Source organism: Taurulus bubalis (assembly GCF_910589615.1).
Source record: "Taurulus bubalis genome assembly, chromosome: 1".
Classification (NCBI taxonomy): domain Eukaryota; kingdom Metazoa; phylum Chordata; class Actinopteri; order Perciformes; family Cottidae; genus Taurulus; species Taurulus bubalis.
The window spans coordinates 10,267,741-10,281,255 of record NC_136589.1 but is presented as its reverse complement, the minus strand read 5'-3'; the positions used below and the strand labels follow the sequence as shown (position 1 = coordinate 10,281,255).

Sequence of the window (13,515 nt, the reverse complement as noted above, 5' to 3'; positions counted from 1 at the left end):
CTTTAGACACACACAACTGTCAACAGATACTATTCAATATGGCCGCCAAGTTATCTAAACTCCGCCCTTATCGAGTTCCTCTGGACGGACGGACCAATCAAATTACTGAATACCACATATTCAGCCAATGGTGTTAGCTTCGCTTAAATATATTCCAATAGTAGCTTGAACTTCGTTCAAAAAATAGAAGCAAGTTGACCAATGAAATCGCTTTGTCTTGGATTGACGGATTTTATAGCCAATCAGGAAAGGCTCATACAAACCATACCGTCACTCACTTCTTTGTTTTGAAAGTAAATGTAGTGAGTCCTTCCCTGGCTTTCTATGGCGATGGAACAGCGTAATTTATGGTGTGGATACAATGAAGTATGTCTTAAAAACTGTGTTAAAATGTTACCACCATTCACATTAGATTTATTCAAACCATGACAATTGTGATCTTATTTTATATATAGGTTTCTAATTGAAAGAAATGCTGAATATAGGCTGAACTAAGCAGAATATATCTGCTAATTCACAGTGCGTGACTGTACCTGTACCTGTAGCTTGGGCTTTTCGTGGACTTAGTCTTTAAAAATGATCTTCAACCAATAGCAAATGGGATTTTAATTAATTAGGTGAGGATATTTGATGTTGAAAGTCTCACTCCCTCTTCTCTTTCTCAGTATAATGCAGGTCATAATAAAGTGCCAGTGGTAAACAGGTGTCTCCCATAGAAACCACCGTCTGGCTTTAATCTTGACTCAAACAAACACACAGGTGTACACCAAGTCTGTGGGACTCAAAATGTCAAGAGTTCAGGTAAATTAGACATTAAAAGCAGATGCTTGCATCGTATGTTTGTCTCGTATTTCAAGCAATCATGTTCATTCCAGCACACAGAAAATGTTACAATAACACTTGTGTAATCTTTAAGCATGGCCCATCTATGGTTGATCAAATGACAAGACTCAAACTGCTGTAGAAGGTAGGTGAGAGGCTGTAGTCTAATTTGTTAAGGCGGGAAGATGTTGCTTGATCTTAATTTACTTTGGTAATTTGTATTCTCAAGGGAAATAGTTCAACATTCTTCTTTTTCTGCTTTTGTGCATTTTTTCTGTTAGACATGGTGGAATTGATGCTGATGCAATATGCCCAGATGCATCAGATCATAATGATCATTATGACCTATGTCGCCTCCTGGAGTGCCCTGTTATTGTGCCCCACAAACTACGTATCTTGTGCAGTTACACAAACACACACACACACCCTATGACAGATAAAGACAAATCACAAAACCTCAACTCTGACCCTTTACAACATTGTCATCTCTGTCTCTCAAGAAAGTCCCAAATTTGTGTTTTCAGGACAGATACCAGGAACCCTATTTTTGTAAGGCCAGCTGTTAAACGAAAAGGATGTGCTGTCCATCATCATCATCATCATCATCATCATCATCACTAGGTACAAGCTCTGCAGCTCCACAGCTGCCTCCCATCAGCCCCCCTACATCGGCACCAGAGGCGTCATCTGTCCCAACAGGACAAGCAGGAGGACAGATACCCTCGGTACAACATGAAACAGCCCCGTTCACACTCCCACCACTCCATGCGTAAGGTTCACTGAGAGCACACATGTATTTTGTGTCTAGTATTTCAACTAATCATTTGTTTTGTGTGTGTCTTTAGAGGACTCGGATTTCTCTCTGAGAGTCCCCGTTATCAGAGAGACCATGGACGACTGCATAAGAGTGGTCAAACATATACATTCTAAAAGGAACAAAAAAAGTTAGATAGGAGCACATTGCACGTGCAGTAATGGAATTATGTCTCGTGAAAAAGTTTATTTTTCTCGAAAATTTCCAAAATGTATGAATGGCAGATAATCATTAACCAACTTTTTACATGCTTGCTCGTCACCAACTATGACCACACAGTGATCCCACAGATTAATTTAGCAATGAATAGCATCAAAAAAGTATGTTTACTTGCTATTTAAGTTATATTTGTGGCGCATTCATACGGAGCTAACCTCATCACTCCATGGTAAACATGTATAACATACTAGTTGTTAAATTAGTGTTGAGAGTTCCTTCATAGAGCAATTGGAGATGGGACCCAGGTCAAAAATAAACGTCACCCGAACCGGAATCGTAACCCCTGACCCTAGGAATGGATGCCCGATGCCCTGCATGCTCTACTTCCAGAGAGATTCTAAAGTGAAGATCGGACGCAAAAGAAAAAGTCAGTCGCCCGAACAGGGACTTGAACCCTGGACCCTCAGATTAAAAGTCTGATGCTCTACCGACTGAGCTATCCGGGCTTCGAAAGCGTCTAATGTTTGAGGGTTAGCAACGAATGTCGTTAGCAGCGAACAATATCTAGCAACCTACAATACTCTGGTTAGCCGTCGTATGCTAATTTAGGCTAAGCTAACGCAAATGTAAAAGGCAACTAAATATATGCATATTCATTTAAGTCCCTATCCACGTTATGCTGTTTTTGCAGTTGCTTTTTCAGTCTACACACAAAACCATTGCACCATTGCCTTGTCTTTAATGAAGGAATTTACAGCTGTACAAAATTGTATTTGACAAGATGTATTACAAAAAAAGCACAATCATGAATCTAACATTATAGCACTGAAGCAATGCATCCCCTCCTTTAGCCATATTAAGGTAGCAGTGTGATAGTGCTTATTTATCCCCATCCAAGTCCACAACAGAAAACTAAACTTTTATTCACAACGTTCAATCATCATGGCACATCCCTTTGATAAATAAAATAATTAAAATATACATACATACAAAAATACACATACAAATAATCCAAGTTAAGTGACACCCTCTCCATTAACAGATTATTAAAGTGCTTAATTCTTCTTTTCAAGAATTGCGGCTTAATGACAGGAGACCAGGGGAAAGTCATGCTCTGAATTAGCAGGATGTGGAGGATGGTCATTCTTCTTGTGGGATGAGTTTGAATTTTTTAGAAGAATCTGTTTATGATGGTCATGCACTTGTGCTTGAGGCTATTTTTTAATGGCACAGAAGTCAATATACATGCTTAAAATAGTCTTGTCTTTTTGCTGCACCCTGTCGTGAGTCTGTTGAAAAACAATGAATGGTAAACAATAAAAACCTGGGTTAAATCAGATTAGAAAGTGTTTGCATACAGCATGTCTGGCTACACATCACAACATGTTGGCATTTTAACTGTGTAAATTTGATTAATTAAGTTGAATGATTGTTGCATGACATAACCTGATAATATTTATTTATACAGTGCACAGTGTGCGTAAATACCAGGCTACTACTATCTGTGCAAACGGAGCCAGACTTTGAACTCACATGAACTGTGTTTTGCAATACATGCAGAAAGAAATAAAAAATCCATCAGTTAAAATCTTATTACAAAATGTAAATCAGGTGATTTTGATACCATTAGAGGCCTTCATATGTTTTGAAGAGCACAGGGTAGCATAGCCTCCTGCTGCTGGTACAATAACAGATTCACACCATGAAAGACATTGTGTTCCCAGCATCGTTCTCAACACATTTTAGTGAATGCTGTTATTGTTAGAGAGACATTCTTCAAATTTCACTTTCATATAATCTGATTTGTAAAAGAGGGGAAAATACAGATAGCACAATTAGGATTATTAGGATCACATTGTAGTACGTGCACTTTCATTATGTCATCTTTTGACATTATAAAAGAGTGTACCGTAATCTGTTGGTATCAATGGCTATTAGGAATAACTTGATCATGTAGGTCTTCTTCTGATCCACAATTCAGACATTTACCCTGTTGGCCTGTTATGGCATGTAGTAAGTCAAATAGTATCTTTTAATGGTTGATAGTGGCATCAGTCGTAACTGGAGTGTTTGTAGGTATCATGGTACACCGCTCCTGCGCATGTCCATCTCCATCTGTGTCAGATCCGATGGGAAGTCTTGGAAAAAAGTTTTGGTGAAGGTCGAGGATGTGTGTCTGGATTTCTGTGGAGTTGTGGGACGCTGATACTTATTCACATAGCTTGGTTATGTAATCTAAAGTGAGAGAAGGAGGAGAATGTTTTAATTTACTTGCAGTGCCATCAGGCAAATTACCATCGCCCTTCCAATCGCATACAAACAGCATTCACCTTGTGTATGTAAGGAGGCATATCATCCTCTGAGCTCTCCTCTGGTAGTGTGTCATGGTGTCGTGGTGCTGCCTGACCCTCCTCTGCCCACCCTCCCATGGGCACGCCACGGGCTGACCTCACTACTTTCCCCCCTGCACCAAAAGACTCTGGATAACAGAAGGACATAGACAGCAGAGTTGACTTCTGCGCAGAACTATTGTAGCAATATCAGAAAAGTAAGTTCAACTCTTAAAAAGAATGTGTGGATGATGGGCTTTTTGTGTGGCACAGAAGTCATGAGTGCAACAATATTTTAAAAAGGCATTACATTTAAAAGAATTACATTCACAAGCATGTGGTGTGAAATATGGAGAGATAATCAAAAAGGTAGGTCGGCACCTGTGGTGGATCCACTATGACGGCGCTGGCTGCTGCTGTTGTGTGATGACGCCCCCTCCTGGCCCAGGGTGGTACTGCTGATGGCTGAAGCTGAAGTGGGAATGGCACTGGGACTGGGAACTGTGGTGGGGAAAGTGTGCGAGCGAGGGAAATGTCTAGAGTGAGGGTTAGGTTCACTCCTCACTTCATCAGGGATGCTGTCACTGCTTTCGTCGCTGTCCTGCCTGTGCCATGTGTGACGGGATAGCTCGCCACGGGACTGCTGCTTGTGTAGCTACAGGGAAAAAATAGATAGGAGGAAGAATGGGTCGGATCAAAGATGGAGAAGATCTGTGAGCTATTCAGGATAAGAAGACAAATGTGGCGAAACAAACTACATTCAGTTTTGTGCATCGTACAGATGTCCTCTACTCTCTTACCACACATGCTCACCCACATTTACCTCGTGCATGTAAAGTGCATGGATGCTCATCTCAGTGGAGGCGTACTCTGACAGGACCAAACTGGTGAGTTGACCCTCCCATATACTGCTGCCTGAGCTCACAGTGCGGGCATCCGTCCTATTGAAAGAGAAAGCAAAAATTAGAAAGAAATTGTGGACATGACGAGGAGGCGATAGGGATGACAAGATGACAACAAGTAAAGAAGAGTAGTGATTTAAACTAGGTTATAAGGACACAGCTCTTTTAGATTTTGCACTTTGAACTGTGAGTTAGCCTCCAGCCGCTCAGTTAATATTTAGTGTTGTACAGAAAGATGTAACCTCAATGATTCAGAAGGAGAATGTACTTACCCAGAGCCAGCCATTGCTTTGCTCATGGTTGACGTGTGGCCCGAAGCCCTGTGAGTTGCACTTAAGCTGCCTCTCAGATGAAGACTACTGCTGATTGGGGAGAGGGAGCGTAAGGCAGATGCCCCATCACTTAAGCCAGCTGCTGCATGATTGGTCAACGAGCTATCTCTGCCGAAATGAATGGAGGTCAGTGTGGAGGGGCCCACCAAAAGGTTTGCAATGAGGCTCCTTGGCTGCAAGAGAGAGAAAAGGCAAGAGACAAGAGAGAGTAAATGCCTCTGCCTCTGACGATGGAATTTAACTTAGGACCACTGTAATAGTTAAGCATGAATGTATGTTTATCACTGTACCTCTGACTCGGACAGTAAGAGTGGATGTGTGTCAGAAGTAACCCCTGTGGCCTCTCTGTGAACTCGCTCTTTCAACTGGCTGATGAAGTGTGTGGTCTCCTGGGGAGGCTGCCACTGGGGGTTGGTGATGGCAAAGTGCATCAGAGACAACTCTGTCTTCCCATCCTCTGCCTGTTGGTAGATAGACGCCTCCGTCTTCCCCGCTGACATCCACTACAGAGGGAGGAGAGAGGGTGAACCCACAGATATACACACCGACTTGTAATCACTTGTATTTCAATCTAATGCACGTCACACAGATAAGTCATTTAGGTATTTTCAAGTCTGTCTTCCTCAGTTTATGTCTGTGTGGCTGCACTTAATGTGGCAGTCCCTCACCGCAGGGTGTCCATGCTGCCTGATGTCCATCTGGGCAAAGGAACATGTGTCTCCTACCCCGACCACCTCCACAGTAAAGTTCCTGAAGAAATCAATTATCTCCAAAGACTTCCTCCTCAGAGAGAAGATCAGGATGATGGGAGTCACCACTGGACTTATCAGCTCCTCTAGAATAAACACCTTAAGGAAAACAGAGGGGAAAGGTTGACACTGTACACTCAGGTAGCCGAGTAGGGTTTAGCAATCCCTCTGATTCATAAGTTTAGTGAGTTATGTAAAATTCTGATTCTGATTGAAATCTTGAGGAACTGACTTCAATGTGTAAGATTAAAAATGCCACCAGCTGGGACAATCTGGGAGTGTAGCGTGGATCAAAACAAACAAAAACGTTTAAATTTTGATAAAAAAAAGGTGCTTCTCAGCATTCTCAAATCTTCTTGAGAACCAACAACAGAAATCTTTAGTTTTACTCTCTAGATATGAATGCAAATAATTGAATGAGGGTAAAGCTCAGCAATAGAGAAAAGAAACTCAGATCATATTCTCTCTCTCAAAAAAACCCCCAGCAGATATAGAAATAGATGCTCAGAGAGGATTTAACAAAATAACTATAGGTCTTTTTCACAGCAGGCATATTGAGTTGTTATAGTAAAAGCAGCACAGATGTAAGTAATCACATGAACGATGTATTTAATGCATCCATAAGCCAGTTTACACACTAGCAGGGAAACTGAAACCATCATATATACTATAAGTTTAGTATCCATACTCACTGCTTTGTACTGGAAGAGCTGGGAGAACTGGTCACGAGTCTCATATCTATGTGCATTGCCCTGCCAGTGGTCAGGCATGTAGTGGATATGAGAAAGGATAACCCTCAACAGCTGCTCAGGACAAAACACCATGTGCTTATCTGGGATAAATGATCTGAAGAAACAGAAACACAGAGGTGGTGGAAAATAATTTAAGTCTTACAGCTGAAGATGTTCAAAATCAATGGCCAATATTTAACTACTTTGTGGAAATGTGCTTGATAAATAATCCTATAGTTTAGAATATACCTGCGACATTTCTGATGGATTCTTGAATATCTTGGATTGTTAAATGTACGAAAGAAAATGTTACAGATAGAACTGGATTTTCTTTACACAAGTCAATTCACGGGGATGTTCCCAGAGATCAAATTATTTCAATCAAGAGCTACTTAAGGAAGGAAACCCTCTTATACTCATCCTTATAGAGCAGAATAAGCTGCAGGAGAGCATTAAAGGGATTACAAGTCTGGGTAGCTTTAAAAGGGCAATAAAGAAATGGATCATGGTTAACAACCCTAACATCCCACAGAGTTGAAGATTTGTGTCTTATATTCAGATTCTGATGTTTGCCATTTAAGATCAGTTTCATTGTGACGGTGGTAATAATTTACATGTAATTAATGATATGTTTTAACTATTGTAGTTGTTTCTACAATTGCAATGATACAACTGCCGTCTCCCCACCCCCTACTTTTCCTCCCCATTGAACAATAACTGTTGGTGCGTTACCCCAATAATAATCAAATGATTCATCTGTGTGTTTAAAAAATGCTTTGGTTAAATAAAATAATGAAATCAATTCTGCACGTTTTTTTTCTTTGTTTGTTCAGAAAAGCAGAAACAACTTGTGTGACATTGATCCTCTACCTGCAGACTGTGATACACACTCCAAGCAGTGTGATCGATGAGAGAACATGTTCCACTGCGAGAACATCCTCATCATAGATGGTCAGGGCGATGAGGACCGCCAGAAGAGAACCGGCAAAAAACGCTACATTTTTGGCAACCACCGTCAGCAGTGGTGAGAGGAAACAGTTCATATACTTGGATGCAGCCTGAAGGAAACAAAGGAACAAAAGGAAGAGAAAAGGGAGGAAGTTGATTTCATTATTAACTTTACAGGCAGTTGACGAGTGGCACCAGTATAAGTGTTAAGAGCATGATATTAAAACGAAACCATGATATTGTTCAGTGATGTTTTGCACTGCCACTTAGAGACATGTTTAAAATGTATTAAAACAAATCAAAAAAGTATCAGAGGACAAGCAACTAAGGAGCATCAACTGATGGCAGCAGATAAGATACTATCTCATCTGACCTTGTATCCTTTGCTGAGGCGTGACATGAGCTCATGGTCCAACTCATTAAAGTGCCGCAGGTAACATCGTCCGTACAGAGACCAGCATCTAGCTCCAAGAGAACCAGGCTCTCGCTTGATCACCTAGGCACAAACACACACAACAGACTATTGTCTTGAGTACTAAATGAGAAAGAAAAACAAATAAAGTTTGTGTGTGCATGCAAACCACTTACCTCTGTATAACTAAAGAATGCGTAGAGAATCTGCCACACCAGAATGACTGGACACAGCAGCAGATTGGCAATCCCAATCCACAGGATACGGGACGCGAGCTTGTCTGCCAGCTCAAGCCTATTACCTCCTCTCTTGTATTCTGATTTCAGGCTCCACTCATTCTCAAACAGAGAGCCTACAGAGCAACCAAGGGAAGTACGAAGAATACTCATTTGTAATTCTAAACCTTGACAAATAGGCAAATAGATGAGTGTGTGCATGCAAATGGTTCATTTCACCTGAACATGACACCAAACAAAGACAGACGAATACAGGCTGGCTCATGTACAATTAATCACATCATCAACATGGACGCACCTGGCCCCCAAAAGAAGATGAGCTCAAAGTTGTATTTGAGACCCCGGGTGTAGAACACAGACTCCCCAAGTGCTGGAAGTCGAAATCGCACTGGAAGGAGTGATTTATTCACCATGGCAACCTTGACAAGTGCAGGAAGAAAGTTTTAGTTTGAGGTCACACTGTTTCGTTATGTTTGCAAGTAGCTGCATCAGACATGAATAGTTCAGAAACCAAACAGTGGTATTAGGATGTCATCACAAACGGACGAACCATGTAGTTTTTAAAGCGGAGGATGCGGTGGTAAATGTCGAGCTCTGTCAGCTCTTTTTTATGGATGCAGATCTGGTGCTCCTTCTGGATCTCTACTATCCGGGCCTGAACCTCCTGCCATGTTGCATAGGGAAGTTCTGACTGAAAAGGAAAAAAAGTTGGTACAATGAATGTATACAACAACAGCAAATATAATATTCAATAGCCCTCTAAAACAAATAACTTTGCCTGTCTCACCATGGTCATCTTGAGTGCGTTGATGTAGAAGGATCGTATCTCCCAGTAGCAGCAGACGTTGTAGATGAATTTGACCAGGCGATGTAGCCAAAACACCCCAGAGATTATTAACACGAAGATCACAAACGCATTATCCCGGATCCTGCGGGAGAAGATATTAACTTTTATAATTAAAAAGATGTATACGTCCAACAGCATTATGTTCTCCAGACATACTAAGAAAGTCTTAAACATTCATGTTTGAGTGCTGATTGTTCATTATCTAAAAAACACAATCACACACCTATCCTCAGCTATAGACACAAATAAATTACTGTCGCAGCTTCTTTGCAGAAGAAATAATCATTAACTAAATACGGTGTCACACTCACCGGGCACTGCAGACGTCCACTGGGAGAAAGGCATCAGGCAAGGTGACTTTCGATGAATCAGTGTGATTTACAAACTTGTTGGCAAAGAGAATGTCGTAGTCCACACAGTTAGCTAGGAAGACTGTGAAGCCAACCACAAACAGCAATTGACTGCACGGAGAAAGAGAGGAGGGGAGAACATACAACATCATATACAAAATCCTTACAGACAGACACAAGAATCTCTCAAAAACACGGTTGCTGATGGATAGGATACATACACCAGCTCAAAGATCTCTCCCAGCAGCATGCAGGTGAATCCATTCTTCTGGTGCAGATTATAGACGTAATGGATGTTAAGGAAAATTGTAAATGTATCGGAGGTAAGCGACCCTGTTTGTATTAAAACTTTCACGGTGCAAAATCAAAGAAGCACAATTCATGCGTCAGGGGAATTCAGGACATAACACATCAGGAATACATGCCAAATCCATGTCAAAGGATATTCTCTGGAAAAACAGGTCCAGGTTTTCTATATGGTGCCATTGGGCTGCAAAAAATATATATCACAAAATTAGAAACAGTGTTGTTGTTGTTGTTGTTGTTGTTGTTGTTAGGCATCACTATCAGTGCAAAAGAGGATGGTGTGTTTCTGTGCGTGATAAGTTCGCGATTTGTTTGTGGTTTGTGTCGGCATGTCATACATTTGGCTCCCTCAGGCACATGCATCAGCAGGTTCTCTTCTCCAGGCGGAGAGTCGCTGTAGGACGCCTCCAGGCGCTGGTACTCTGTGTCAAAGTGCGCCATCGTGACAGCAGCTTCAGCCTCACCAAGTAGCCGAGCCCACTGCTACAGACTAAGGCACAGAGAACAGCAGGGAGAGATGAGGGAAGATATACGTACGAGTGGTTAACATGGTAAGAAGAAGAAGGGAAAAAAAAGAGTGAAATAGGCCACTATTAACATATGATATGTTAATAATCAACTCATTTAACACTCCCATCAACACAAGCCTTGCTTCTGGACTGTTTTTTTTTCACGAATGAATATGAATCCTTTGAGGAAAATACTACCTGATCCTTCTGAAGGGAGATTAGAGGTCAGAGTTAGCCACAGAGCAGCAACCCTGGAGCTTGCTGACTAAGGGCTTCAAAACCTGATTAAAGGGCCTCTTACAAAGGCAACTGAACAATCGTCACACAAGACTAAATTTGGAGAGGGTAGACATATAAACTGTGCCCCATAGGCATAGTACATTGTGACTGATGGTCTTGGAAATATTCAATAACAATGTTCAAAGAACATTCTCTGTGGTTCAAAGGAAATGAGTATCTATTGCGTATATAAACTTGTGGTATAGTTCTTTCGGTTGCATCCGCCCTCATCAGTTGAACTGACTAAGTTTCACCTTATTAAGTGAAACTAAAACCAACCAAAAAGATCATAGAAAAGGGTCCCTGCCCCTAGACCTGTTATAGTCGTGTCACAGCTAAATCTAAAAGCTTCCAAATAGATAACAACACCACCGAAGTTCACAAAAAGACTCAGATTAAGGTTAAGATTGACTCAAGACCAAGATTACATGGTTTTCAGTACAAACAACATATCCAATACAATGATGACAAAACGGTGGCACCCAGCAGGAAGGATATTCATAAGTATTTGTCAGTTTAGCTGTGGAGGTATGTAAAGGTTAGCATTTATACTTGCTATAAGATAAACTACTGTTACTAATATTACTGTTTTGATTATTTACTATTTATATGATTTTATTATGTGTATTGAAATGGCAATGACTGTTCTGTTGTGTTGGAAATGCAAAAGAAAAAAGGCGACTAAATATTAATGACTAAATATTATGGTGTGACGACTGTCCCTAAACCCAGTGACCATCGTTAGATATGTCAGGTAGTCTCTACTGTGGATGGGAAGAATACTTTATGAATGAACCTACTGGTCTGATAACTGGGGACACGTCTAACCTCCATACACTGTCTCAAAGCGATGATGTGGCTCATGTCAGGGTCAGAAACGAGTTTACCTCCATTGCAGAACAGTACGTCCTCTCCAGCTCTGCCATTTACTCAACATCACCAGCTGTAAGAAAAAGGAAGAGGCATTTTATTTCGTGTTATCTAGGACCATAACAGACGGTGGGTACGGGGCTTAAAGGCACGTTTCTTTTCGAAGGCAGTACAGTACAGCACACGGCTAAACCCAAGCAAGATGAAAGGAGTGTGGTGGTTGTTTCAAACTGTAAATTAGCAGAGACACGTCCAAAGTACGAAGACAAGGCAGGAGAAGCGATTTAGGTGTTGTTGTTGTCGTGGTTTGACAGCACAGGCCTGCCTCCCTCCCGAGAAACATGTCTCCGCATGGAGCACTCACCGTCAGCTTCTTCCGCCTCCAGCGTGTCAGTTCAACGGTCCGAACCGGGAGATTATTTTTTTAAAATCTTAATACCCCGTTTTGTTTTCGTTTTTCTTTGGCTGCCTTTCGAAGTCGGGAGTCATAAACGAGGCAGTTTCATTTTCGAAACAGCTAGCCCGTGTGACGTCTGTCACAGTGAGGGGCGGGGACGTTATCCAATCAGAAAGAGAGTTCCCTGGCGGTAAGGGGAGCAGCCAATCAGGTGCGGTCGGGGGCGGGCTCTTAGAGGGCGTTTCTTTAGATACGGACACGCCTTGCATGTTGAGCCTCCATGACGTGCCCCTGAGTTGCTGTGGTTTGTCTAATTAAATGGGTGTTTACTACCACCGCCTGGTCGCTTTAAGTAGCACTACAACACGGTCAGAGGTTCTGTCATACTGCAAGTGCACTCTTGGTGATGCTGCTACACGAGGATTCTCCATGTGCATTAAAAACAATAACGTGAGACAACTTTAGATCTATTATCTATTATTGTTGTTTAACACCTTATATACATATTTCTTCAGTTGAAAACCAAAATGTATGCTGTCCACCTGAGTGGACATTTAAACATCTCTTTGAACAAACGGGATAAAAAAACTAAAGTTCAAATCTTTTTTTTCCATGCCTAAAGAGCAATAAAAACACTCTGAGGTTGTCATAATTCATGCATGAAAGGGTTAACATGTCACTAGTGTTTAAAATTTGACTTTTTCAACTGAACGGCATTATCAAATACAGTATACAGTGAAATAAATTTAAAATAATGGCATTATTTTCTCTAATATCTGAAAGAGCTATATGGTGGTTCTAAGAGACTGTTGATTCCCTTCCACCAATTCATTGATTTAAGGGCCTTGAGTTTCTGATTATGTGTATAGAGGCCTAAAACAAAATGAAAGCAGCCATTAACATGGATAATATGTCTGCAAATTTCCATTCCACTGCATAATTAAACATTTTTGAAATACATTATTTCTGTGTCAAATGAAGCTAAGAGCACACCAAGGCAAGATCCTAATAACTTTATCTGTGAATATTAAGTTTCAGACTCGGATTGAGAAGTTGAGAATTAAAAGGGCAGCATGGCCTCTATATGTTTGGTTTATACTACTAAATAATGTTATCTCTTGAAGCTGATATTTGCCTGTGCACCTTTGCATATTTAATTTAGTAGAATGATGATTTCATTCTCCCCATGCAGATACAAGTGAATTAGTTGTGTGGTTTGCACGCAAACACCTGTAGTCCACATAAACAAGCAGGGAGACAAACAAACACACAAACAAAGATGCACATTGCACACAAAGTCATTCATGTTTGCAGTCTGACAGGTCGGCAGCTCTCTGTGCTCTCTCTCTTTCTTTAACACCTCCATAATACATTTTTCAATCTCTTTCTCACTCCTCTCTCGTTTTCTTTTTTCCCCATCATGTGACCCGTTATGACAGTGTGTGTGTGTGTGTGTGTGTGTGTGTGTGTGTGTGTGTGTGTGTGTGTGTGTGTGTGTGTGTGTGTGTGTATGGGTGCAGAC

The 13,515-nt window shown here is 41.2% G+C and overlaps 2 protein-coding genes across 2 annotated transcripts; one reads left to right on the top strand and one right to left on the bottom strand.

Moving 5' to 3' along the window:
• Positions 1-1,105: 1,105 nt before the first annotated feature.
• LOC306747556 (uncharacterized protein) lies at positions 1,106-1,595 on the top strand (the record flags this gene model as incomplete). Its single annotated transcript, XM_079230613.1, has 2 exons — positions 1,106-1,184; positions 1,522-1,595. The coding sequence occupies 2 exons, from the start codon at positions 1,106-1,108 to the stop codon at positions 1,593-1,595; spliced, it is 153 nt and encodes a 50-aa protein (XP_079086739.1).
• Positions 1,596-2,532: 937 nt separating this feature from the next.
• Positions 2,533-10,385, bottom strand: atg9a (ATG9 autophagy related 9 homolog A). Its single transcript, XM_079216284.1, has 18 exons — positions 10,277-10,385; positions 10,079-10,122; positions 9,854-9,918; positions 9,594-9,743; positions 9,223-9,364; positions 8,986-9,126; positions 8,734-8,854; positions 8,376-8,551; positions 8,161-8,283; positions 7,710-7,897; positions 6,801-6,954; positions 6,028-6,207; positions 5,650-5,862; positions 5,300-5,532; positions 4,949-5,066; positions 4,507-4,780; positions 4,126-4,274; positions 2,533-4,030 (listed from the first exon to the last, which is right to left on the bottom strand). Exons 1-18 carry the CDS (start codon positions 10,377-10,379, stop codon positions 4,022-4,024), a joined length of 2,583 nt encoding a protein of 860 aa, XP_079072410.1. The 5' UTR covers positions 10,380-10,385; the 3' UTR covers positions 2,533-4,021.
• Between the last annotated feature and the right edge of the window lie 3,130 nt (positions 10,386-13,515).